The 23291-nt window shown below is 48.3% G+C and overlaps 6 protein-coding genes across 6 annotated transcripts; 3 read left to right on the top strand and 3 right to left on the bottom strand.

The window, feature by feature from the left end:
• Positions 1-1907: 1907 nt before the first annotated feature.
• On the bottom strand, positions 1908-3090 carry med6 (mediator complex subunit MED6; the record flags this gene model as incomplete). The annotated part of the gene is made up of 3 exons (XM_057190383.1): positions 2959-3090; positions 2542-2903; positions 1908-2474 (listed from the first exon to the last, which is right to left on the bottom strand). Exons 1-3 carry the CDS (start codon positions 3047-3049, stop codon positions 1908-1910), a joined length of 1020 nt encoding a protein of 339 aa, XP_057038039.1. The 5' UTR covers positions 3050-3090.
• A 376-nt stretch (positions 3091-3466) lies between these two features.
• Positions 3467-5878, bottom strand: pabA (aminodeoxychorismate synthase pabA; the record flags this gene model as incomplete). The annotated part of the gene is made up of 1 exon (XM_057190382.1): positions 3467-5878. One exon carries the CDS (start codon positions 5876-5878, stop codon positions 3467-3469), a length of 2412 nt encoding a protein of 803 aa, XP_057038038.1.
• An 881-nt stretch (positions 5879-6759) lies between these two features.
• On the bottom strand, positions 6760-12042 carry N7518_009455 (histidine kinase-like ATPase domain-containing protein; the record flags this gene model as incomplete). The annotated part of the gene is made up of 2 exons (XM_057190381.1): positions 6760-11857; positions 11915-12042. 2 exons carry the CDS (start codon positions 12040-12042, stop codon positions 6760-6762), a joined length of 5226 nt encoding a protein of 1741 aa, XP_057038037.1.
• Positions 12043-12548: 506 nt separating this feature from the next.
• On the top strand, positions 12549-17091 carry N7518_009454 (TRAPPII-specific subunit TRS120; the record flags this gene model as incomplete). Its single annotated transcript, XM_057190380.1, has 3 exons — positions 12549-12714; positions 12784-13754; positions 13825-17091. 3 exons carry the CDS (start codon positions 12549-12551, stop codon positions 17089-17091), a joined length of 4404 nt encoding a protein of 1467 aa, XP_057038036.1.
• Positions 17092-17524: 433 nt separating this feature from the next.
• On the top strand, positions 17525-19147 carry N7518_009453 (CoA-acylating methylmalonate-semialdehyde dehydrogenase; the record flags this gene model as incomplete). The annotated part of the gene is made up of 2 exons (XM_057190379.1): positions 17525-18667; positions 18740-19147. The coding sequence occupies 2 exons, from the start codon at positions 17525-17527 to the stop codon at positions 19145-19147; spliced, it is 1551 nt and encodes a 516-aa protein (XP_057038035.1).
• A 2546-nt stretch (positions 19148-21693) lies between these two features.
• N7518_009452 (uncharacterized protein) lies at positions 21694-23061 on the top strand (the record flags this gene model as incomplete). Its single annotated transcript, XM_057190378.1, has 2 exons — positions 21694-22237; positions 22313-23061. 2 exons carry the CDS (start codon positions 21694-21696, stop codon positions 23059-23061), a joined length of 1293 nt encoding a protein of 430 aa, XP_057038034.1.
• Positions 23062-23291: the final 230 nt, after the last annotated feature.

The following is a 23291-nucleotide window of genomic DNA, read 5'->3' as shown; positions in this document are numbered from 1 at the left end:
CTCCGACTTTGTTCTTCAAAGGACCTTTTGATGTAAGATTTCCAAATAAATGCCTCTATCTATGTTATATATTGCAGCTCGATTTTGTGTTGTGTGTTTGCGAGAGTCCAGCCACTAGTTAGTACAACTTGAATTAACTGACTAGGGCTTGTGTACGGCTAAACAACACAACAGCTGGGCTTTTTATATCAACACTAAACATTCAGTATTATACTTATAACAATTTTTTGGCTATCTAGGTAGTAGGGACATAACGCTGTGATCGGAATAAGCTATATAGTCACAGATTTATACTTCTTGGTACCTCAAAAGCCAACTTTATTTAGGTACACTCGATAGCTTCAATATTATGTCCTCTTCTAGTTATTGCTATTAGTCAACTTCATAGTACTATAACTAGGTCAAAAGAAGCCGAATTAATACTCTTTGTTTATTCTCTAAATGCTTTTTGAGTCCATGCAGCAACTTGAGAGTTTGTTCCACCGATGGAGTATAAATTCACCTAAAAGGAGATTGTTAAGATCACAAGAGAAAACTGATTCCATTGTTTTCCTTTGCCATGGCTTGAATAAAGGTTGTTCAGTCCTAGAGACCTGTTAAATTGTCATTTTTGTTTCATATGTTGAGTATCATACATGGAAGCCTATAGAACAATTTGCCCTTATAGACAACTTGATTGTTGCCTGGGTCTATATATAACCAGTCACTTGCCCTTGCAATACAGGATGCTCCTCTTCTTTTATTGATTGTCTTACAGTATACTGGCTATTTATATGTTTATGCTTATATATATGTCTGTGTTGACACACGATTTCATCAATTCTGTCAACTCTCTCCATCATCCAGGGAAAGCCTCAGTTATATGAGGTACCTGGAACAAGTTTTCCTAGTGGGAATATCGGAGTTTCCACCGTTTCTCTCATTCAAGATAAAGGGGCGACATGGTGATACAAAGTTTGACGGACCGATACTGAGTCCCTCACCTGGTTTCACCTTTCACCACGACGGCAAATGCTGTGGCTCCTTCTGTCTGTCATACTTTAGGAGCTGTCTATTTCCACACTGCGCTGATTGTGAGCCAATGATTCGGACATGGAATTCGTAGGAAGAAAGAAGCTATCTTCCTTGCTTCCTCATGCTCAATCATCAGCACTGACTTCAAGATGGTGTACTCGTGGAAGGCATTTATCTTTGCCATCTTCACACTGCTGCCGTGGGATATGTTGATGTCGTCGGACGGCCCTTCGTGCTTCTGGTGCTCGCGTGGCGCTTGTGCGTGCCGTCGAGCAGGATGTGAAGTGTCTTTCCCGTTCTGTCAACCAGGCGAAAAAGGCTGCCGCACTTGCGCTGGAGCAGTCTGCGACTTCTGAGGCGGAAAAAACCGCAGCACCCGCATTGAAAGAGCCTGTGACTTCCGAGGAGGAGGACTTTTTTGATGCTCCCACGCATGCCGAAGTTTCTTCCACTCCTGTCTCAGACTTACAGAAATGCAGCTATGCTTCACAGACGCGCAGTATACGCACTTCTTGGTTATATCAAATCGGGCTTTATCACAATGCAGTGCCCACAAGGACAGTGATAAACAGAGCGGACTCATTATTCAAGGCCTTGGTACACCGAGTATCAATTTCGACACTCCATTTTCTATCTTTGGATATGCCTGGCTCTCCCTTCTATCCTTTACACCTTTAGCTATGCGACTACTAGGCCACAGAGAAGGCACCGAAAAAGAGAAAGATGAGCTACAGCAGCTAAATGATTCGAGAGACAATAAATTAAAGCTCAGCGATCAGGCCAAGACATGTATGCCAAACTCGGCTGATAGCCCCTAGATACCAGTCCCTGTAAATGCTATGCCCAGCACCCAAACGCCTAGAGATGCAAAAAAAGGGTATCAAGTAAACAACTCAGCTGACGATCCGGGCCTTCTTCCTCTTCCCCTTATCACTTGTAGAGCTAGGCGGCGAATTGCTCTTATCGGAAGCCTTACCAGGCGTCTCGACGCGGACCTGTGGCGTCGACGCTCTGACAGGCAGGGTAGAAGGCGTACTAGTCGGCGCCAAATTAGCAGCGGTCTTCAGCGCACCCTTAACAGCCGAGGCGGTAGCCTCGCCGCCAGTCCGTGATAGGATGAACGATCCTGGTTCGCCGACGAGGGGGCTCTCGTCCATGAATTCGTCGCCGTAGCGCGTGAGCAGGCTGAATGATTCGGCTAGACTGCGCGTGTCTTGATATTTGGAGCCTGTAGATGAGCCACCAAGGCCTGATTTACTGGTTGATTGGGAGGATTCGGTGGCTGGGAAGGATACGTCTGGCATGGGTGTTGCTTCTTTGCTCTGGGGGGCTTGGCTGGCTCCGGCGGGCTCTTTGCTGCGGACTCCCGGTGGCAAGTAGGTGTGTCCGTGGGAGGCAGTGAATGTTGGTAATGTCGCAGCGGATTTCATGAGCTGGGTTAGGGATGTGACGGCTGATAGCTGCGGGGAAAGGATTCATTAGAATACTTGTCCCGGAGTGGTTCGTCAATTCCGAGGCAATACATACAATTCGGTTCCCCACAACACTCGCAACCGAAGGGGCCATGTAGATACAGTCGCCGACAATGAAGTATGTAGCTATCACGGTCACCTCGTCGTCCATGCCGCTCCTCTTCCGCCGGTTCTGCTTGCGGATCACCCAGATGTTGGATGGCTCGTGGGCGAAGCGTGTGTCTGTCTGTGCGGCTGCTTGGAGGGGATCATATGACACAATAAACTCCAGACCCTGCATTGTTTTCAGTCGGGCTTCGAACGCTTCGCGCGTCTCGACGAAATGACGGAAGGCATCGTTGTAGTTGGCTTGGATGGCGAGCGAGGCGTTGTTGGAGGTCGCATCAAAGAAAGGGGATTCGGCAAAGTAGAACAGAACTAATTGACGAGAAGATTAATCTCAAGTCCAGGTGTGGTAAGGTGTGCAACCCACTGTTGTTGGAATGAAGGAATCCCCCCATCATCTGGACGTGCGGGGGAGACCGCCAGAGGATCTCCTCCATTGAGGCATCTTGGTTCGCCATTTGCGACTCTGGAATGATAGACCGGAATCGACTCGGTCTATCAAAGCTCGCGACAAGCTTTATTTTTGAAAATGACGCAGGAGGTTTAAGGAAAAGACGCAGCTCGGAAGTTGAAGCTGCGGAGAAAATTATGTTTGCTTTGTTTGCATGTTGACAGTATATGATGGCGACGGGGGAGAAAGAGCTGAATATACGGACTTCTAATTTCTACAGTTAAATGGACTATATACACATATATAGGTACTGATACAATAGCCAAAGGCAAATCGAAACGCCAACGCCAACGCCAACGCTGAATGTTGAATCGAATCACTATCCCATCGCATGGATCCGGGTGTTGAAAGCAGGGGAAAGCGTGGATCAAAATGCGATCAAGTATAAGTCATGATGACCAATAAAGAAAGCTGCGCCGAGTAGTTAAGAAGTCGTAGCTGATTTCTCGTCCGCATCAAGCGGCGTGAAGACGTTGCAAACTACACGCAGTTTGGTCAACATCTCATCCCATTCGCCCTCCGCTATGCTGAGTGCGGTAATGGCACCCCCGGCGCCGATTCGCCATGTCTGCTGCTTATTCTCGGTGTAATATCGACCACCAGAACAAGTGAATGCCGAGCGAATCAGAACCGAGAAGCTTCCACCTCCGCCAAGGTCCAGGAAACCCATCACACCGGAGTAAATGCCACGCTTGCGATTCTCAATCGTGCGAAGATGCATGCAAGAGCGTTCCTTAGGCGCACCAGTCATAGATCCCGGTGGGAGGCACCGCTGGAGGGTGGTCAGGCCGTGGACGGACATGTTGGGGGTATTCAGCTGAGAAATATGTCGCACGGCGAAACCAGGATGGTTGGGCCGGATCTTGCCCTTAATGTGCGTGATCATTGAGTAGACTCGGCCGTAATCTGCGACTTCGAGCAGCTTCTCAACATGGACGCCACCGGATCCGCAGATGCCGTACAGATCGTGCCGGATCAAATCCGCGATCATCAAATTCTCGGCCATCTCTTTCGTGGAGCCGAGGATCTCACAGGCCTTCTCCATGGTCATATCTGGTGATTTTCGGACTGTGCCTTTCATTGGCTTCATCTCCAGTGTGGATTCACGGTCCCAATTGAGGAAACACTCGGGACTGCTGCTGGCGATCTTTGTATCTCCTAGATCTGCGAAAGCGCTGAAAGCAGCGGGATTGTATGTTTTGAGCCGTTTGTATAGCTTCCAGGGGAACATCAAACGATCCGACTCTGATTCTGGAACTGGCAATGTGATTGTCGTCTCAGAGGTTAGACATAGTTCATAAGATTCACCAGCTTCCAGCTCCGCTTTGCATGCCTCGATTTGCCGTTTGTACTCCTTTTCTTCGGGTAACTGAATTTTGCTTTCCCGGAGAATTGAGTCCAAGCCCCGATCCGCAGATGTATCATTGCCACTGCCCGAGAAGTTTTGCAGCTGCTGCAGTGTCTCATCAAGCCAACCCGCATCAGCATCGCGAGTGGATTGAATAACAACGGCGCCGGTAGTATTGTCAACCACGACACTTCTTTCACACCACAGAAGGCTGACATCGGGTGGATCCGCAAAGGAAGGATCGGATTTCCCGGTGCTGGAGTGCTTTGGTGACTCAGAAGCCTGCGCATGGCCTGTGTGAGGAAGACAAGTGAGACCAAGTTCGTAGGAGAGATAACCCAGGAAGCCACCCCAGAATGGCACATCAGAGTTCCCTGAATCAACTTTCTTCATTTCCATCAAATACCGTAAGGCATCCCACAACTGAGCGACTGTAAGATAACTCTCAACCTCTTTACAGTCGCCATACAGCTGGAGCATTCGAATTTTATCTGTCTCAACATTGTATTCAAACCGCCATGAGCCAGGACTCGGCACCGAAGCGATACTGTATTGGCCATTGGATTGGAAAAGGACTGCTGGTGAACCTGGTTTGTTGAACACTTCACTTATAGCCTCGGCGGTCAAATTAGGCCGGTCGAGGGACCGGAAAGACGAAATTTTCGAAGTTGATTTGCTCCAGTTGAGCATCTCATAAGCAATACCAGGGAATGCACTGGGGGCTGTGTGAGGGCTGATGACTGTGCTGGGAAGGGAACAATATCCCCCGCGTCCAACAAGCTTGTTGTATCCAAGAGCCATCCTCCACCAATTTCGGAGCAGTGCCTTGCAGGCATTGATTTCTGATTTGCAGGATTCCGGGTGGAATTGAACACCCCAGAATGGCTTCTCAAGATGGCGAACCGCCATGGGTATCTGTGTTTCCAGGCGATCCTTTAGAGACAACCAAGCCAAATATTCCAAATCGGTTGATGTTGAAGCAGCCGAGTTGGCATAAAGTGAGTGATAAAGCGTCACCTCTACTTCTGGTAGATTCTCAAAGATATCCTTAGCCGACGTGGAAATCTTGTGGATTTGGCCATGAATCGGGTACGGGAGTCGCTCGATAGGAACGCCGTGATGAAGGCAAAGGCTTTGAAAGCCCAGACAGATACCGAGAACTGGAAGGAGCTCTGAGTCATGAAGGTCCCAAATGTCTTTCATGATACCGACATCACTAGGCACGTTGGGGTCTCCTGGTCCTGGGCCAAGAACGACAGCTTCGTAGTGCTGGAGAAACTCTTTCATATTGGAGTTGGGCCATTCTGAATCGATAGTCATTATTGTGACTTTGACCCCCAGGGTCTCTTCCAGCATGGCGACAACATTGTAGGAGAATGAGTCATAGGCATCGACATAAAGGATGCTCTTAGTCGAGGAGCTTGGATCAAGTTGCGGCACTCTGCTTTCATTGTTTGGGGCATCCCAATCACCGAGCATTGGTGCCATGCTGATGTTTGAATTTGATGGCGAAGTATACCGGAGAATTCCGATGATCCCGGAACAAGCGTTGGGATCAAATAAAGTCTCAGTGATCAAAGCTCATCTGCATAACAGATCTTCAATCCTTAGCGTTGAATTAGCTACTCGGAGCGAGTTTGCCGCTTATCTGATGGAGCGCGATCGGGAGTGGCAATATGCTCAGAACATGTCCCAACGAAGACAACAAAAAAAGATTTAGAAGTATAGCTTTCAAATAAGGCCGTTAACCATGAAATTGGAGGCGCGAGTGCTAACAATGCATTGTTGTTGAAGCAAGGAAGAAAAAATTAAGGTTGCGAGATAAATTCGAAGGTCAAAAGCGGGTACCGACGGAAGTCTCGCGGATGTGGCAATGGAGGGCAATGGATTTTGATATTGGGACTTTTCATGAGAATAACATTGGAAGATCTTGATTATTTCACTTGAAGCCCTTGAATACTAAAATTTCGGTGAGAATAACAATGTAATACATCAAATACTATCTGTAAGCCCCTTGACAACGCAAGAGGTATAATAGCCACGAAGTTAGACCTATAAATAGACATTATTACAGAGTCTGGGTTGTATCATAGTTACATGTATGTCAGACTATCTAGAGAACGAGGGACAAATAACTAGAGTGCATGATACCGGTCAAGTTCAATATAATCACTAGTCAGCCGTATTTCGTAGAAAATCCTACAACATGAGGTGCCAATATATCATAAACACATTTATGGGAGGAGATATCCTTGAAAGGATTTTCACATTCACTATTTGCAAAGAAAAGAATCAAAATATTTAATTAGCAAGGCTAATGCACTTTCCATCCGAATAGAAAGGCCGAGGGTATTCATCAAGGCAAAATATCAAGACTGTCCAGACTGAGCAGCTGGGGCTGGCGCCTGCAGCGAAGCGAGCTTGACAGCAACCTTAGGGAAATATTGCGTCACAAAACCCTCAGTGTAGAAGCTGTGTGCAGAACTGTGATCTCCGACCAAGTTGTGCGCTAGCTCATGGCACAGAATCACCCACCAATACACAATAGCATCGGTGCGATCTGGGCTCGGGCTATTGAGTAGCTCCTGCTCTTGCAAAGACTGGAAGTAAAAGTAGTTACAGAAAATACTGCCCGCGCGATTGAATGCGATCGTCTTGCCGCCCGGGTCATAGAAGATGGTCAGGCTGTCGGCCCGCATCGAGAAGATCATGCCACAGTCGAGGAGGATAGAAGCAAAGAGGTTGAACCCTATGCGGTTTTTCGCGAGGAAGGCAGATCGCTCGGTGACTGCCTTCGTGAAGAGGACGTTCATGCCACTAGGGAGCGTGGCGACGAATTCTAGATCGTGACTTGGGCGCTCGTCACAGTAGGACTTGCTTTCTTGGATTTGATTTGTCTCTGGGCGGCTGTACACGTCGGAGGATCCATGAGGTCGGCATGCTTGGACGGCGGAGAGAAGCTCGGAGTTCAATCGATGCGGCGAATTGCCATTTACAGGTTGTTCTGGGCGTTTTTGCTGAGTCTGGGGGTCATTGGGGGCGTAAGGCGGTGGAGGTGTGGAAGACCCGGGAAGCAGAGACCGGGATTGTTCTTCAGTGCCGGAGTTTGAGCCTGACGGTCTAATATCTAAGCCAAATCGTTTCGATAGATTGCCAAACAAGCCTCTGGGTCGCTTCGGCATTGTCTCTGGGGGAACGGCATGTGCTTCTTCTGACAAGGTCTTCTCGTTTTTCGGGGATTCCGGGAAAACGCCAGGCATCGAATTATGTGCCTGTGCTTCGGCCCTCTCTTCGTCGGCCAGCTGAGAGTCACGCTGAGCTTGACCCGCCGCCCAGGAAGCTTCTCTCTCTTGCAAAGCACGCCTCTCCTGCTCGACCTGTTTTTGGCGTTTATCTTCCGCGACCCGAGCTTCTTGGGCTTTTTGCTTCAGAATACGTTCCACGTTGTAACCTCGAGCCCGGAGTTCTAAGAGATCGGTCTTCAATAGCATTTCCAATGTAAGGGTAGAGTGCAGCTTCGGTCGCTTCAAAATCAACTGCACCAATGCCTGACTGATCTCATACAGGTCGTATCGATCCGGACAGATGCATAAGCCAACGCCCGAGGTCAGCCGTGCGACAATCGCATTCTTTTTCTGCGTGTGCGACACCCGTCGTCCCTTCAGCGATCTTGTAAGACTGATCGATGTCACAACCTGGACTTTGAAGGAATGCTCCAACCATCGGGCTCCATGCAGAACATAGTCTGCAGGCTGATCATGCAAGAAAAGCCGCGCACGCTCTAGGATCAATTTCTCCAGTTTGTATGCAGGGGTTTGATCCGAGGCGATGCTACCAATTCGTGCGTGTTCTTCAACAAGTCCACTTAAGGGTATAGCCCCAAGAATAGCGTAGAAGTCCTCCAATGCCTCTTCTTGTGGAGCGGCGAAAATGTGTTCTTTGAAGAGGTTGAAGCTTTGGAAATCGTCTACCACGACAATGTCTTTGGCAGAAGCAAGGCACCATTCTTTGATGTCCATATCGTCCTCCTCATCATGGAATTCCTTCGACTTTTCTTTGCCACCATGGTCTGACGCAGAGGGCGGGATGTCTCGACTGGCAAGAAGGAATTTTGCTCTCTGCATCTCAACAAAGAGATCCTTATCCTTCTTCAGCACCGGGAGCACCTCCGCGAGAGTCCTGAGAAGCATGAGGTATTTCTCAGAACTTTGGAATGCTGCAGATATGCGTGCGGGTTCTTTGACCAGCATGCGTGCAATCTCAATCTTAGTCGGTTCTCGTTTTGAGCCGATGGCCATGAGGAAGAGATTTGCCTCCTGTCCAAAATCGACAAAGTCAAATATGTCCTTGTAGTCCTCCCCGTCTCCGAGATAGCACAGCCTAGGGGCCACGAGCCGGTATTTGGCTCCCTTCTCTGATTGATGGTGGATGGGAATTGGGATTATAGGAGCCTGGCAAATGCGGTTTATATCTTGCTGTTTTAGATCGGATATTCTGCCTGCCAGGTATTTAAACACAATCCGTGCATCCCTCTGGGTAGTCGGGGGCTGCTTCGCGAGAATTTGAAGACAGTCCGTCATGGGAGGATGAGCCTTGACTCCCAGTCTGGAGGCATGGGGGTGGAGGTTGTTCCTGAGAATTTTGAAACCGAATAAGGCAGCACCTTGATCGGTAAAGCACTTCTTCGGAGCGCTTAAGCTATCAGATCCTTCAATGGGAAGGAACGGCACTGTTACCGCACTGATCTCAAACGAAACATAACCATTTGTGTAATACTCCTCGAGGAAATATGACAGAGCCTTGCTTGCTCGACTATCTTTCTCTGTGGCCCCGGCTGACATGAGCATCACTAGTTCAACAGCTGATGGGCAACTCTTGAGCCCCATCATCGTAAGGAATTTACCCTCATTGCTGCTGCTGGTATAAATACCCGGCCATTCGATAACCGGTAAGCCGAGAGCTCGGAGCGCATCCTTCGGCTCATAAAGCTCGGAAATCTTGTAACGTGTGCCTTCGATGCCACTCCCACTTTCGGCAGTACAGATGCTCGTCTCCTTTAGTCTCTGGATGTCGTTCGCAGGAATATCCTCTCGTACAGAGGCAAGGTAGCGGATGAGATCAACATGATTCCATTTCTTTGACGCAGGACCTTTCACATCACTCATCGGAGTATTGATCAGACGCTCAAAGATCACACCAAGCTCCACGGTTTTGCGAACTCCAAGTTGGACGAGGATTTTCTCCTTGACACCATTCAGGCCATGAACCACAGGCAGGTCGTCAAAGAGACGCACAGAAGCAAAATATGTTTGCACGGGCTGCTTCATTCCAAGTTTCGTGGGGATCACAGTCTGGGGTTGAAGTGTGGCGACGATACTTTGCTTTGAAGCTTGACTGAGGGTTTCCCACTGCTTTGACAAAACAGGCAATACCTGGCCCGAAAAGGTTGCTGACTGCGTAATATCTTGATCTATTGAGAATATACTGCGATTTCCGCAATTTTTGACGATCCAGCTAAGCCAAGGAACGATTTGCAGCTCGCCCCAGCCAAGTGCCTCCAGGTCATGCTTGTTCAAAGACTTGGTGAACCTGAAAGGTATCACGCTGGGTGGTACGGGCAGTTCCGCTGGAATGCGCTGCGGGTTCAAAAAACAGGTAATTTCCGCAAAGATAATCAAACGAGTGACTCCATCTTTGTCCTCGTCATTAGCCACTGCTACGCGTAGTAGACTCTGGACCGAAGAGTTATCAAGCTGACCAGCGACGGCTTTACGGCCAAGCCATGATATGAATTCAAGGACTTGGTTGGATCGCAAAGTATTAGACTCTAATTCACGCTTGATGTCTGATACCGTAACTTCTGTGACCAACCCGAAATCGGTCAGCCTTTTGACAAAATCTTTAGCGCCCTGTAAAAACTCTTCAGGCAGAGCAGGAATTGAGTCCATGAAGCTGAGATCTTTGGGTGCGATGCGCGTTTGATGACTGGGGATGACACCACAGGTAGAAAGGACCTCAATAGAGGCATTCTTGTTGCACATCCAGAATGCATCTTCGATTGTCTGTCCCAAAACAGAAGATGGGGTAGATTCACGGAATGCAAATTGATTTGCAGTATGAATAGCCTCTGGTAGTACATCCACAATGTCTTCTTTCCGAATCTTAGACGAGCGTGATGGTCCAACTCTGGATGCAAGTTTCGATTTTATGGTAGCCATCTCTGCAGACCAAGCAATTCGACAAACAATACCGACTGCCCGCAGCGTCTCGAGATTCCATTTGCTGATGTACCGTGTGTTTAAATCTATGCTCTCTCGCTCCACAGTAGGAATGACAGATGGAGCAGAGACATGGGCATTCAAACCAGTCGTCTGCGCTGTAGGGAACCCAATAAAGACTCTTCCACCCTTTGAGGGTAAGATTGATGAAAGAATTTCTGACTGCGATGAGGACGCTCCAGTCGCCATGTTGGCGTCGTAAGAAGGAGTTAGAATTGCGAGGGTTGCCTTCTTAGGTGGAGGCTTCCGTGTGGCCCGTTCCAATTCTTTGCTCAGTTCTCTACTAATAGATGGTTGGAGCGATGCCGTGTTGATATGCAAGAAGACCGATGCTGAGAGCATGCTATTCATGTTGCCTGAATCTTTCTGGCCCTCAGGTTCCGGTTTCTGGGCATTGGATTGTTTCTCGGGTGTACTTTGCGTGAATTTAGAGAAGAAGCTCTTCAGCGAACTTGTTGAATCTCGAAAGTTATCAAGGCGGAACAAGCTTGCATTGGGATTCCATTCCACAATTCGCATCCACGAAGCGTCCACCTGCGCGATTTCTCGAGTGACATTGACAATTCTCATCAAACCCTCTGCAGTTTTAGTGTCAATGTCTCTCGGAATCGGGACATCGACGCTGGGAGCCGTCTTCTTTTTTGATAGCCGCAGAAGGTTCCAATCATCCAACCAAAGTTCAATCTCTTGTAGTGAGACAAACGTCAAACTGCTCGACAAAAATTGACAGAGCTGCAGCAAAGATGGAACCGGGGAAGAATCATTGCGATAGTCCAATACAAAAGTGGTATCCTGAGTTGCGGCTTCGCCGAGGTCCAGTCGGCGGGTAAACAACGCATTCCCCTTCCAGTAGAAGGCCATAGCTTGGCTACCAGAAGACACAAACGGCTCCTCACAATCATCGAACACACTATAAAAGCCCACTCCGAATGCACCGATCTTAGTTTCATCTGGGTTTCCGTCTGCGATCCGCTTCAATCTTGCCCAATCCTTTTCGCTGAATGGAGCGCCATTATTTGAGATCAGAAGACGTCGAAGAGTGTGGTTGGTGATGGTATGTTTTAGATGTGCGGTGGGATCATTTGATGAAGGTGATGGTACTGTGGTCGATGGAAGGGTCTCAAACTTGATCGTTACCTTCGTTGCAGAGGCATCGGCAGCATTTTGAATCATTTCTCGGAGGACCGTCCTGTTCAATCAGTAGGTTAATATTTGGATCCCAAGATAGAGAACACCTGAATCTCACCATTTGCCGGAGTATCGAGCCAGCACTTTCGAAATCAATCCTCTTGTATCGACTGTCACAGCTTCCTCATCGGCACCAGACCCCATGGTCCGCGCCTTCAACGCGTTGAAATCCACATTCATAGCCATCTTGGTATGTTTTCTTCTATCTGGTTATATTGGGGCCTTATATCTTAATCAGATTAGACATGGAAGTTCATCTACACCTCTGTATGAACACAGATGAGTAACAAGATCGAGGTTGTCTAGGCTGCCGTGAAGATGGTGAACTTGGGGCCACTGTTCGGATAGAGCGCGACCGAAGCCGGGGAAACAAAAGTTGACAGAACGCTGAGCAGAGGTTAAATTCCAGTAAAGACAAAGAAAAGATAAAACAAATAAGATTATTTGGTGAGAGGAGGGCAGATCGTTGGAGACTGCGGAGTTTACGTCGGGTTTATCCTTATCGGTAGAATTGTCACTACTCTCCGCCCTAGTCCCGAGTTATCATCTCCGTGTGTACACATTCATAGGAGACCCCGGACCCGCTTTTCGTCCAGTCTCTCGCAATTTCCCCTATTACATGATATCCGAAAGCTGCCTAGATAATTGTGTGGATGTGGGCTTAATATAATTAACTGCTCTCAACTGACAGAATGGGTGTTGACCCTCTGTCCCCAATTGCGCCTGTGCGCCTCAGGGCGCTCCTCCTCCCCATCGGCAAGATCAAGCGCTCGCGCTTTTTGAGTTTCGCTGCCCGACTACAAGCTGAAAATGTAGTTCGACTAGGGGATATTAGTCCCGATGCGCGGCCGAACAGAAGTATGCCCTACTCATGATCGCGAGAAGTTGGACATTGCTACCATATATACTAACCTGCTCTTGTCCTAGACATGTTTTCACCGCTGGCGTTTCCTACCGGATTGATTCTTTATGACCTTTCTTTCTCTGTCCCGCCGACCTCGCATCTCGAACTATTTCCCTTTGAACTATACAGAGAGCCATTGGTTATTATTGCGATCGCAGATGGGTCCGAACTGCCCGAGAGCACTGGCGACGAGCAGAAGCACCCCACTCCGGAGGGACTAGATCGGTTGTTGGAAGAGCTCGATGGGGTGAAGGAGAGGAACCCACGGGCTTTGTTAAATCAACTCGTGGTTTTTGATCACCCTGGCTTGGACAAGATCACGAATGGACCGGATAATGTCCTTTGGGTTCCTCCGCCCCAGACCTCCAAGGCCACGACAATGAAGACAGTTCTATGCGATATTACGTCTGTTCTACTCTCCGAAATGGATGAATTTGCAAAAACCATTCAAAGCATACCGTCAATCGACTCGCCCAAAGCATCGTCATGGGGCCCGCACCGGAACCCAGAACTACGGCCGCGGCCAGTAGACCGACTATTGAATCGTATGACTCTGCCCACCCAGATATCATCGAATCCGCACGGCACACAAGATGGTACTCCGTTGAGATCTAATGCTAGCTCCCCAGCTCCTAGCGATCATGAGACTCCTACAACATTTGATGAGATCACTCGGGCAATTCACCTATCCAGTCGTACAAACTCGGGAAGCAGAGCACCTTCGACAGCATCCCCGAAGGAGCACAGCCGTGACCGAATGTCTGTCAGTGGTATGAGTGCTACCGACAGAACTAAGAACCGGATCAAGGGCCGTGCCGGGGTGATCATTGGAACTCTTTTCCTGCAGGCGGGAAGGTGGCCCGATGCCCTCAAGGAACTGACTGAAGCGGCGAATAATGCTCGAGCAAGCAGCGACTACATCTGGCACGCTAAAGCGCTCGAGACTATTCTTCTTTGCCTGCTGATGTTCGGGTGGGCAGGCATGGACTTTCAGGTATGTGGATCACTAGCAATGCCATCAAATACCCTAGGTACTCGTGTCAGATCGCTGATTTGGTTACTAGATTCCATCAGTTCTGTACCCTGTTGCAGACAAATCTTCCAAACCTTCCCGCGACTCAACGACCCCTAGTAGCGCTGGAAATAGGGTTATCTCCCTACACAACCTAGCCAATCTCTTGCCAGATCTTTCAAACACCATCTTAAATCTTTATACCCGCGCGGCCAATATCACAGATGAACCTCTTCCACAGCTGGTGTTCTCGGAGACGGTGATTCGATTAGCGCGACTGATGGTGTCAGCCCGCGTTCGCGATGGAGCTTTGGATGACAATGCTTTGAAGCACATTGTAATGAATGAACACTTGGTTCCACTACTCCAGCTAGAGCTTCCTCGGGGAACTGTCTTGCTCCGAAAGTCTGAAATTGCTAACTTCTTATACCGGGCTTTGCCGCTTGCCCTTGGTGCAGACCTACCTGCGACTGACGCTGTTCCCATAATCGTTGGTGTTGTTGCTGTTCTTAATTTTCTTGACCTGCCTAGAAAGAAAGCATTCATTTTGCGTGAGCTTCTTTCAGTAATGGTACCAAGTTTAGTGCAAGCACGAAAAATTGGTGCAGCGGAGGTAGGCATTCATCCCGCCGCCGGGTTGGCGTCTCTGAGCGACACCGCATTTGATGTCAATTCCTTAGACGCAGGCCCCGGCAATATGGAGTCAAGTGTGCGTCTCCTTCTTGCGACAATTGGAGAAATCTACGGTGTTCAACCTTCATCGTTCTACGAATGGGAGAAGAGACAAAGCCAATTATCCAGTGCGAGTGGTCTGCAGGAAAGCAATGAATATGATTCGGTTGCTAGTATTGCCGAGCGGGCATTCCGACATGTAGTTCTTGATCGTTACGGTGATCTGAACTTGAAGATTGATGTCCTAAAAGCGTGCATCAACTGCTGCGAAGCCCTTCCGGATTTCACTGGAGTCCTGCGTTTTACAGTCGAGCTTTTGCAGACCATTCGAGGAGATATGATGCTGGGTGCAGCATACAGATCCCCGCCGTATCTACCGCAAGACGAACAAGTCCGCCTTCTGAATAACATTAAGCGCACCGTGGGCGCAGGCACCAGATTAGGTGTTTCTGATATGGTAGCAGAGTATTGGGATGACTTCCTAGTGCGTGATGTCCAGTTATTGTCACTGCCAGATCCCAAAAGACCTGTTCGGCGGTCCAAAACGGAGCTGGATGCGGTTACCACGAGTTCGGACAAGGCGAAAAAGGATCCGTTCCTGTACAACCCCTTCGCCAAGCCTACCAGCAAGGCATTGGAAATGCTCACTGTCGCCGATGAACCTGCGCCGTTCCAAGTAACTTTGCAAAACCCCTACGAATTTGAAATCGAGATTGAACATCTGCGCTTAGAGAGCAGTGGTGTGCCGTTTGATGCAGTGGCAGAAAATTTCGTCATCGCTCCCCTCTCTGTGCAAGATATCACTGTTCTTGGCGTCGCCCATGGGGAAGGCAGCCTTCAGATTACGGGATGTATCGTGAAAGTGCGATACTGTCGAACGCGGAGATTCCCTATCTTCAAGACATTCTGGAAGCCTGAACCTGAAGTCAAGTTTAAGCGAACAGGTCTGAGTGCGAAGAAGCCTCTTACAGAGCGCCCGGTTTCCTGGAGCTCAACGACCTCCAAGGATGGCAAGATTGATGTCAAAAAAGGTCCGGAAACATCAACATGTGAAGTCAAGGTCATCGCCAGACAACCGTCACTTGTCATCGAATCTATGTCTCTATCGCAATCGGCGATGATGGTCCTTGAAGGTGAAGTCAAAACCTTCACCATTACACTTCAAAATGCCTCTTCTTGCCCCGTGGATTTTGTCCTATTCACCTTCCAGGATTCAACTACTAGACAGCTACAGACTGCACTGAGTAATAGAGATCTATTGCCGGTCGAGATCTACGAGCTGGAACTCAAGTTAGCAACCAAGCCCGCTTTACGATGGCGTCGGCTGGGCCAGGACCCCAGTGATTGTTCGATTGCAGCAGGCCAGAAGGCAACCTTTACCGTAGACGTTCTTGGAAAACCTGGTTTGCAGGAGACAACAGTCCAGATCGACTACTCCTACGTTGGAACAGCCCCGGGTGAATTGCCTGATATATTCTATACCCGGCAACTGTTTGTGCCGTTGACAGTCACGGTCAATGCGAGTGTGGAGGTTGCCCGCTGTGACATTCTTCCATTTAGCGGTGACTTCGCCTGGAAGAACCATATTGAACCCTCCGTCGACTCTATACAAAAGTCGGATGCGTTGCTCTCGACCACTGACAATGAGCCCTTCCCGCAAGTCCTCGGACGCCTTGGAAAAGGGGCTTACGGACCTGATCACTGTATCGTATTGCTTGACTTGCGCAACGCCTGGCCGAGTCCTCTCTCGGTGTGGTTGCGCGTAAGTGAACAAATAATGGCCGCTCTCCAACCGGAGGCGACGACCACGGATGATCCTGAGGGCAAGTACTCTGTCGACGGAGACCTCCAACCTGGACAGGTTTGTCGCTTTGTTCTGGTTTTGCCTCGCGTCTACTTAGACAACCCACATGCCTCCATCCCAGTCGTGAACACCGGCACACGGAGACAATTCGTCGTCAGCGCCAACAAATTATCATTTGAAGCTGAGGCGGCCTCGCGTGAAGCCTTCTGGTTCCGGGAAGAGCTCCTCAAAAGAGTTCTTGGAGGCTGGAAGGAACCTGCCACAGGCCGCGAAGGATCCATTGACCTCCGAAACGTCCGACTGAACAACCGTATGGTCGAAGCCATGCGACTCGAAGATGTCGAAATGAGATTCTCTCTGACCTCGCCATCATCTTCACCCGACACTTCCGTCGCAGTGGAACAAACGGGCCGCTCACGCTTCCGCGTCAAGACAGACGACCTCCTCACCTTAAATATCACCGTCCACAACCGCTCCTCCCGCCCTATTCACCCCATCCTCCGTCTCCAACCCAGCCTTCGCCACCAGCCAAACAACATCGCCCTAGATCTAACCCGTCGTCTCGTGTGGACCGGAATGCTGCAACAAGCACTCCCCGTCTTGCCAAGCGGAGAGTCTACCAACGCCTCCATCGGTGTCACGGTCCTCTGCCGCGGCGAATACGAGTTCGGCGCAAGCGTCGAGGAAGCCCGACTCATACGTCCATCTTTCGATGATGATGGTGATTCCCCTGCTGACCGCTACAACGACGATGGTATCATGGATACCTTTGGTGCAGATGTCGTGCGGCGACGACGGATTTGGCATGCGAAGGAGTTGTGTATTCTCAATGCGAGCGACTGATGATCTCGGTGTTTGACTGTTCTGGTCTGGTCTCGTGTCATTTGAACGTGAGCATAGACATAATTTCATCTTGTCTAACTCCTGTCTTTTTCTTCTTTTAACTTAATTCGATGATGACCATGTAGCATACATACCCTTAACACCCTTCTGTGCAAACTTCTGTCTAGATACCTCAGGCGTTGTCTGTTTCCCACTGCAAATATATTTGAAATCTGTGAGAGCATGATATGCTGTTAAAAAGGGTGTATGTTCACAGAATACGCCTCAATCTGATATGTTCCTATGAAAATACAGGGATTTACTAAAAGATAACTACGATGGTCATGGATGTTAGGTGTCACTGCGGGGTTATCTCGGGCTTTTCCCCGCATTTCCTCTAAATAGATCGCCGTGTCCTTCACTTGGATATTCACTTTCGAATTCTCCCTCAATCATGGCCCAGACTCACCTCCTTACTTTAAACTATAAAGGCGATCACAAAAAGCCTGATACTATCCATGACACCCAAAACTTCATCGACAATGAATTGGTTGGCTCTAAAACAACCACATGGATCGAGGTCCACGACCCCGCAACAAACAATGTAGTCTCACGAGTCCCGGAAACAACCCCTAGCGAGTGCAAAGCCGCAGTGATCTCAGCTCAAAATGCATTCCCCGCCTGGCGAGACACTAGCATCATGAAACGACAAGAAATGATCTTCAAGTTGACCAACCTGGTCCGCGAGAACATGGATTCCCTAGCAATATCCATCGTCACAGAACAAGGCAAGACCTTTGCCGACGCAAAAGGTGATGTTCTCCGCGGATTACAAGTCTGTGAAACCGCCTGCGGAATCACCACACAGCTTCCCGGCGAGGTCCTCGAGGTAGCCAAGGATATGGAAACCCGTTCCTACCGTCTCCCTCTCGGGGTTGTCGCATCCATCTGCCCTTTCAACTTCCCCGCCATGATCCCTCTTTGGAGTCTCCCGATTGCCATTGTGACTGGTAACTGCCTGATTCTGAAGCCAACCGAACGCGCACCAGGTGCTTCCATGATCATCGCTGAACTTTGCAAGAAAGCGGGTTTCCCACCGGGTGTTGTAAATGTTATCCACGGATCGAAACCAGCGGTTGACTTTATCTTGGACGCCCCGGAGATCAAGGCTATCTCCTTCGTCGGGTCGAACAAGGTTGGCGAATATATTTACGACCGTGGCACCGCGAATGGGAAACGTGTCCAGGCAAATCTAGGCGCTAAAAATCACGCAGCTCTTCTGCCGGATAGTAATAAGAAGCATGCTTTGAACGCCATCGCTGGAGCTGCATTTGGAGCGGCTGGTCAGCGTTGCATGGCGCTAAGCGTCTTGATTACAGTTGGTAAAGCTCGCGAATGGCTGCCCGAATTGATTGAGAACGCCAAGGGGTACCAGGCTGGAAGTGGGTTTAACGCCCGATCTGATCTGGGTCCGTTGATTACGCCCCAGAGCCGGGATCGCTGTGTAGACCTCATCTCGAGTGCGGAGAAGGACGGTGCCACTATCGCGTTGGACGGTCGGGAATACAAACCCGAGGGTTTCCCTAATGGAAACTGGGTATGGAAATCCTGAGTCCCAGTGTTTACTTCAACTCCTATAAACTATCCTGCTAACACGCCAATTTGATAGGTCGGTCCGACTATTATCACCGGGGTGAAACCCGAAATGAGATGCTACCGAGAGGAGATCTTCGGCCCTGTCTTGCTTTGCATTGAAGCCGATACAATCAACAGCGCAATTGACCTAATCAATAGCAACGAATGGGGCAACGGTGCAGTCATCTTCACCCAGTCCGGATCTAGTGCGACGCACTTCCAGAAGCGCGTCGAGTCCGGACAAGTTGGAATTAATGTTCCAGTCCCCGTTCCCCTTCCCATGTTCTCCTTCACCGGTAACAAGCGAAGCGTGGCTGGAACGGGACTGCTCAACTTCTATGGCAAGGACGGTCTCCGCTTCTATACACAGTGGAAGACTGTCACATCGCTGTGGAGAACTGAAGATGCAACTGAGCTTGAGAAGCCAACCTCAATGACTTGATTTGGTCGTGAGGAATAACGTGCATATGGCGGACTGGGAGAAATATATCTAGGAAGTAGTTTGGGAGATTTTTGATAGGCACAGACATATCGAGCATTTTATTCCTGGAGATCATTGCATTAGGTGCATTCATGGTATTAACAATAATAGTCGGCGGGTTATACAGCCTCTATCCTTAACGTAGGATTTCAATATGTAAGACGACCATCCGATGTCTTTTTTAGATAACGAGTCGACATCAACAAAATACTGGATCTGACTTGAGTTGCAATTTATGTTGCTGGCATCTACATCTTTTTGTTGTTCAATGACTGATCATTCTGTTCTGTAACCAAAAACACAACTCCTCTCCCAATTAGTGGATTCCAAGGTTGGTCTTTAAGAATGACTCACTCCCCCACAGTGGGCACGCTGGTATCCACTCTCACGGCCCGATATTCTTCCGGTCTTTTGATAGACCCACGAGTTTAGATAACTTAGTGTTAACACATCAGGTGTCACTTGATAATTTCATGCCAGAAGTATCGACTACTAAACAATGCATCGAGGTTATAAAGGGCTATATGTTGACGTAAATGAGTTTGGATCTCCTATTTGCAATTTGGGTTGGCATACTGGGTCCAAGGGAATTAGATGCTACTAACAAAGTGATAACAATGTTACAATACACTCACCGATCTCTTGAGATAACAGGATAAAATGAATGGCAAATTAGACGGAATCCCGTACAAGTAACTTTGCTGCTTGGCAAAACAGTTTGGACTATGTGCTGGCTCCTATTGAAGAACAGAGTCAGGGTTCTCTAAGCTCTTGGCAATAAAAGCCAGCAAAGGAATGCGCCTAGAAGACCAGGGTAATTCTCAAGGTACAAAAGAGCTTTGGAAGGAAATTTACACCCTTCACTCAGAGTGCTTGAAGTACGAGTCAATCTTGGCGGGTTCAATTGAGAAAACAGTTCTGGTTCCATCTAGAGTTGCAAGCATGAATGTCGCATTTTGCACACCCTAGAGACAAATCGAGGCTGTTGGGCATGCGCTCAATGATACCCAATTCCCGCAGCTGTCGCTCATCTTGAGAGAAGATGGCACAACTTGGCATTCGCTTAGATGCGGATAGGTTCCGGCATTCATATCCGTGGACAATGTTCCCATCGAGAAAAATCACAAATTGCTTTTATAGCACAAGATAAGTGATGATACACTATCACTTCTGACTTTTTTTTTTGGTAGGAAGCGGAGCCACATGAAATCTCTATTAGAAGGTGCTATATGCGGAAAAATAACTAAGGGACAAGAAATCACAAAATTTCTCGTTCGAAGTACGAGGACCAAACTTGATATGAGTTGAATAGCATGATTTTATCGCCGAGCCAAACCAGCTAACTAAGTATCATTGAAACTGGCATCTTCTAACAGCCCGGCCGGGCTAGCTCAATCGGTAGAGCGTAAGACTCTTAATCTTAAGGCTGCGGGTTCGACCCCCGCGTTCGGCTATTCCTAAAAACCAAACCTGAGATTTCTTTTTTGTTCTTTTCTTTTTTTCTCGCATGGGAATTGGATGAGTTTTTCAAGATCCACTTAGGGCTGCCGGCTCCGGCGGAACCTTGGCTAGCGTCTTGGCGTTTGGATTACCTAAGCAGAAACCAAGGTGACCTCCTTGCAAACCTGGCAATGCTCTTCGCAGTAACAACTGGCAGGCTTCGAAACTCATATATAGCAAGCAGTTTATTCTTTTCGAGTCCAAGCAAAGACTTCAGCTGCTCTCAAGTATCAGATCTCTATCTGTTTGAAAAAGTTTGATGCAGAAGAATGGCTCACCGTTCAACAAGACGTATATAGCTCATTCGAAGCTCTGCCGTGGAAAGTTAAGTGAAAAGCACTGGATCACGTTACCGCCGCACTGGACTCTCAACTGGTCAGCTCATCGGATACGAGTCTTTCTGAAACACACCGTACTTTAACATCTACATCTACATATACCCTTGCTACATCATCACTGTGATGTGTTGGCCATATGTGAGATCTTTAGGCGCGTGGCCTAAGGGTTGTTTGTTGAAATATAGCCTCCGTTCATTCTCATCCTCTACCCGCATCGTCGCTCCACTGAAACCTGAACATCTCATTCCCATGAACGATTCCCAATTTTCTAATAGGCCGAAGCTTCAGAATCCCACCGCACAAAGGTTGGGAGAAGTTCTTTCAGCATGGCTTCCTAACACACCCGAGGGCCTTTACGATAAATATTTGCAAACTCTCTCTCCTACTTATGATCATTTGTTGACATATTCACGATACGACCGGATCTGGCGTTTTTCTGAACATACCCCTCACAGCCTGTCCTATCATTCTGAGATTGCTCTTTTGTCCTCTCCGGTGTTTGTAGTGAATATCGGCGACGGCGATCGAGTTATAGATCATGGTGACTATGATGGGACAGACCCTGAATCCATGCGAGACCTAGAATTACACCTTTCCAACACGGATCCTGATTCAAAGGATCACCCTCGCTGTCGAATCATCTGCGCACAACATATCACGTGTTTGAGCATGGAGGCATTGGGTAGTGGACTTTCTTTGGACCCTAATGTCTTCAGTCACCATATCGGGACATCATTCAAGGACATTGAAAAGAGTACAGGTATCGATAAGCTCTGCAGCACAAAGATTGGCCATATCCCTTCATCTGTCGGTACCTACGAGCACGAGAGAAACCTTCAAATCGTCAAAAGGCACCTAGGGCGACTTTCCATTGCCAGTGTGGAGCATGCAAAAGATCTAACCACCCGGGATTCGGCTGTCAAGTCCATCTACCTTCATCAGGACCATCCCATCACATTTTCTGTGGATGTGCCACGAACGATCTATGCGCAAGGATATCAATCTGAGGACGACAGAACACAGGCTATTGGAAGATTCCTACGTACAAGAGTGTTGGCACTACAGGACCGAGTGTTGAATCGTCGCATTTCTCGGCAGCGATTTGTTGACGATAGCATGTTCTGCGATCAAGGTGAACGATATTCACAAAATGGCCTTGACATCCTACAGCACATTACCATCCATGTCATAAACGACGCCAAATTTCAACAAGGTATGGATGACTCTGTGTTTACACATCAATGAGATCGCACAATTTACCAATTTACCAATTAACTAATTTTGTTAGTCTTGGTTTTGTTTCCACCTTGTCCGGAATTTGATGGAGACAATTCAGACAACGATCCTTATGTTTTTCTTGACCCTCTGAGAAAGCAAGAACATACCAAATCATTCAAGGAATTCTGTCTCAATCGGGATAAAAAGGACTATGAATCCACAGGGGCATCAGCATCTCGACGGACTATGTCTCAGGACGTTGAAATATTCTCCAATGATATTCTCCTTGAGAATCAAGCTGGTACCCCCAAAGGACTAACGGACGTGGTCCACCTTATACGATCTTACGCTCTGAATGCATGGTTTGATCGTCTGCAGACATTGAAAGACCAGCTTGAAGATCTCAGTCTTCAAAGCCTATCCCATCGAAGCATACAACACGACGAACATCCACAAGATTCAGACGAGGAAAACCCTACATGTGATGGTCTGATTGATGAAGAAGGGATGAAAGGTGCTATTCTTCGCTACATCGCGTCACTCGATAGTGAATGCCAGCGGTTGAAAATTGATTTGCATGCGGCGAAAATAGGATTGTCCACAACCGGCTCCGACTCTGTTCGAACATTAGAACAGACAATGGAGAAGTATACTCACATACGATCCCAAATGAGCAACCTTCTCTCTGAAACCCAGCATTTACTCGACATGAAGAACAGCAAGATACAACAGGCTTTAACGACTCTCCAAATCAAAGAAAGCAGAACGTTCATCGAACAGGCAAAAACAGTGAAGAGGTATGATGTCGGCCAATCTTGAGAGAATTAGGACTGACATATGCTAGGCTTATCATAATATCCTTCTTTTTTATACCGTTGTCCTATATCTGCTTGACATTAAGCATAAAATTTGGTAAATGGATTGCCTAGAGGCATTGCTATGACATTCCCCGGCGTTTACTTTTGCGGGCTAAAGGCAATGAGATCATCATAATGGCTCCAAAGTGTGTTGAGACGAGACGCCGGGATCCCTGTTTATCAGGCTAGCTA

The sequence above is a fragment of the Penicillium psychrosexuale genome (genome assembly GCF_028828465.1).
Source record: "Penicillium psychrosexuale strain IBT 29551 chromosome Unknown utg000005l, whole genome shotgun sequence".
Classification (NCBI taxonomy): domain Eukaryota; kingdom Fungi; phylum Ascomycota; class Eurotiomycetes; order Eurotiales; family Aspergillaceae; genus Penicillium; species Penicillium psychrosexuale.
The sequence above is the reverse complement of the archived record's forward strand: the minus strand, read 5'-3'. Positions and strand labels throughout refer to the sequence as shown.